Genomic DNA, 1,281 nt, shown 5'->3' with positions numbered 1-1,281 from the left:
CCTCTTATACTCCCTCCTCTCTCATCTTCTTCCAATGATCCACCGCACTAATCCCTTCATCAATGGCCGATCGCAGCACCTCATCGCGCTACCGCGGCATTCGCCCCCGCGGCGGCAAGTGGGTCTCCGAGATTCGCGAGCCCCGCAAGACCAATCGGATTTGGCTCGGCACTTACCCGACCCCAGAGATGGCCGCAGCGGCCTACGATGTCGCGGCGCTGGCTCTCCGCGGCGCCGATGCGGTGCTCAATTTCCCCGACCGCGCGCATACGAATATCGCTCCGGCGTCCACCAATCCCTCCGATATTCGGGCCGCGGCGGCGGCGGCGGCCGCGCGGATGGCCGCAGAGACTTCTCAGCCGTCGATGAATGAGGGGGGGTTTGTGGACGAGGAGGAGATTTTCGATATGCCGCAACTGCTGGTTAATATGGCGGAGGGGATGCTGTTGAGTCCGCCCAGGCTGAGCCCGCTGGGCTCCGATGAGTCTCCCGAGGTTTCTGAAGGGGAGAATCTCTGGCATTTTGATTAGTTGGGTTGATCGACTGGAATAAGGGGAGGCTGATTCGTATTGTGTTCAAGAATTGGCTTCAATAACAACATAAATTTAGGCTTGTTGATTTCTTTCTAGCAGGATTTAAGCTTCTTTGAAACATTTTTTTTTACGACTTCTTAAATCAGTTTTTTTAGTACAAAATTTAGAACTTTGTACTAAAAGCTGCTTTAAGAAGTAGTAAGAAACTCGTCTCAAACGAAACCTTAATTTGCTCTAAGGAGATCTATCAAGAAGTTCTCTTTGAATTTTGAGTGATTTTGATCGTAAACTTATAATTCCAGACTTCTTGATTGGAAACCTAAGCTCTCAACTAATAGGTTAAGATTATCTAAGAGTTGATATGATAGTGTAAAATATGCAGTAATCTTATATCGATCCATATATGAATGGAATGAATGATCTTTTTAAAGATTCGTAGTGTACTACTAATTGGAAAAAAAATATTAGTGGCAATATTATGAATATTATTTACAAGGAGGGAGTAGGAAGTTGTTATTGGTATGCTGTGCGTCGTTTATGCACTTATTTAATGCATATGGAATATTAAAATAATACAAGCTATAAATTTAAAAAACTGCAAATAATTCATAATATTCATAGCATATTTAAATATATATTATTAGTGAAAAAATATTTATTGAACTGATGACTTTATTAGGTGGGTTGTCTTATAATAGGCAATGTTATAAATATTCAGAAGAATTAGAAAGTCAAATGTTTACTTTAT

The 1,281-nt window shown here is 42.2% G+C and overlaps 1 protein-coding gene across 1 annotated transcript; it reads left to right on the top strand.

Moving 5' to 3' along the window:
* LOC110100983 (ethylene-responsive transcription factor ERF025-like) lies at positions 1 to 703 on the top strand. The gene has a single exon (XM_020828709.2). The coding sequence runs from the start codon at positions 63 to 65 to the stop codon at positions 528 to 530; it is 468 nt and encodes a 155-aa protein (XP_020684368.1). The 5' UTR covers positions 1 to 62; the 3' UTR covers positions 531 to 703.
* Positions 704 to 1,281: the final 578 nt, after the last annotated feature.

The sequence above is a fragment of the Dendrobium catenatum genome, unplaced genomic scaffold (genome assembly GCF_001605985.2).
Source record: "Dendrobium catenatum unplaced genomic scaffold, ASM160598v2 original_scaffold_131999, whole genome shotgun sequence".
Classification (NCBI taxonomy): Eukaryota; Viridiplantae; Streptophyta; class Magnoliopsida; order Asparagales; family Orchidaceae; genus Dendrobium; species Dendrobium catenatum.
This window is presented reverse-complemented; position numbering and strand designations above follow the sequence as displayed.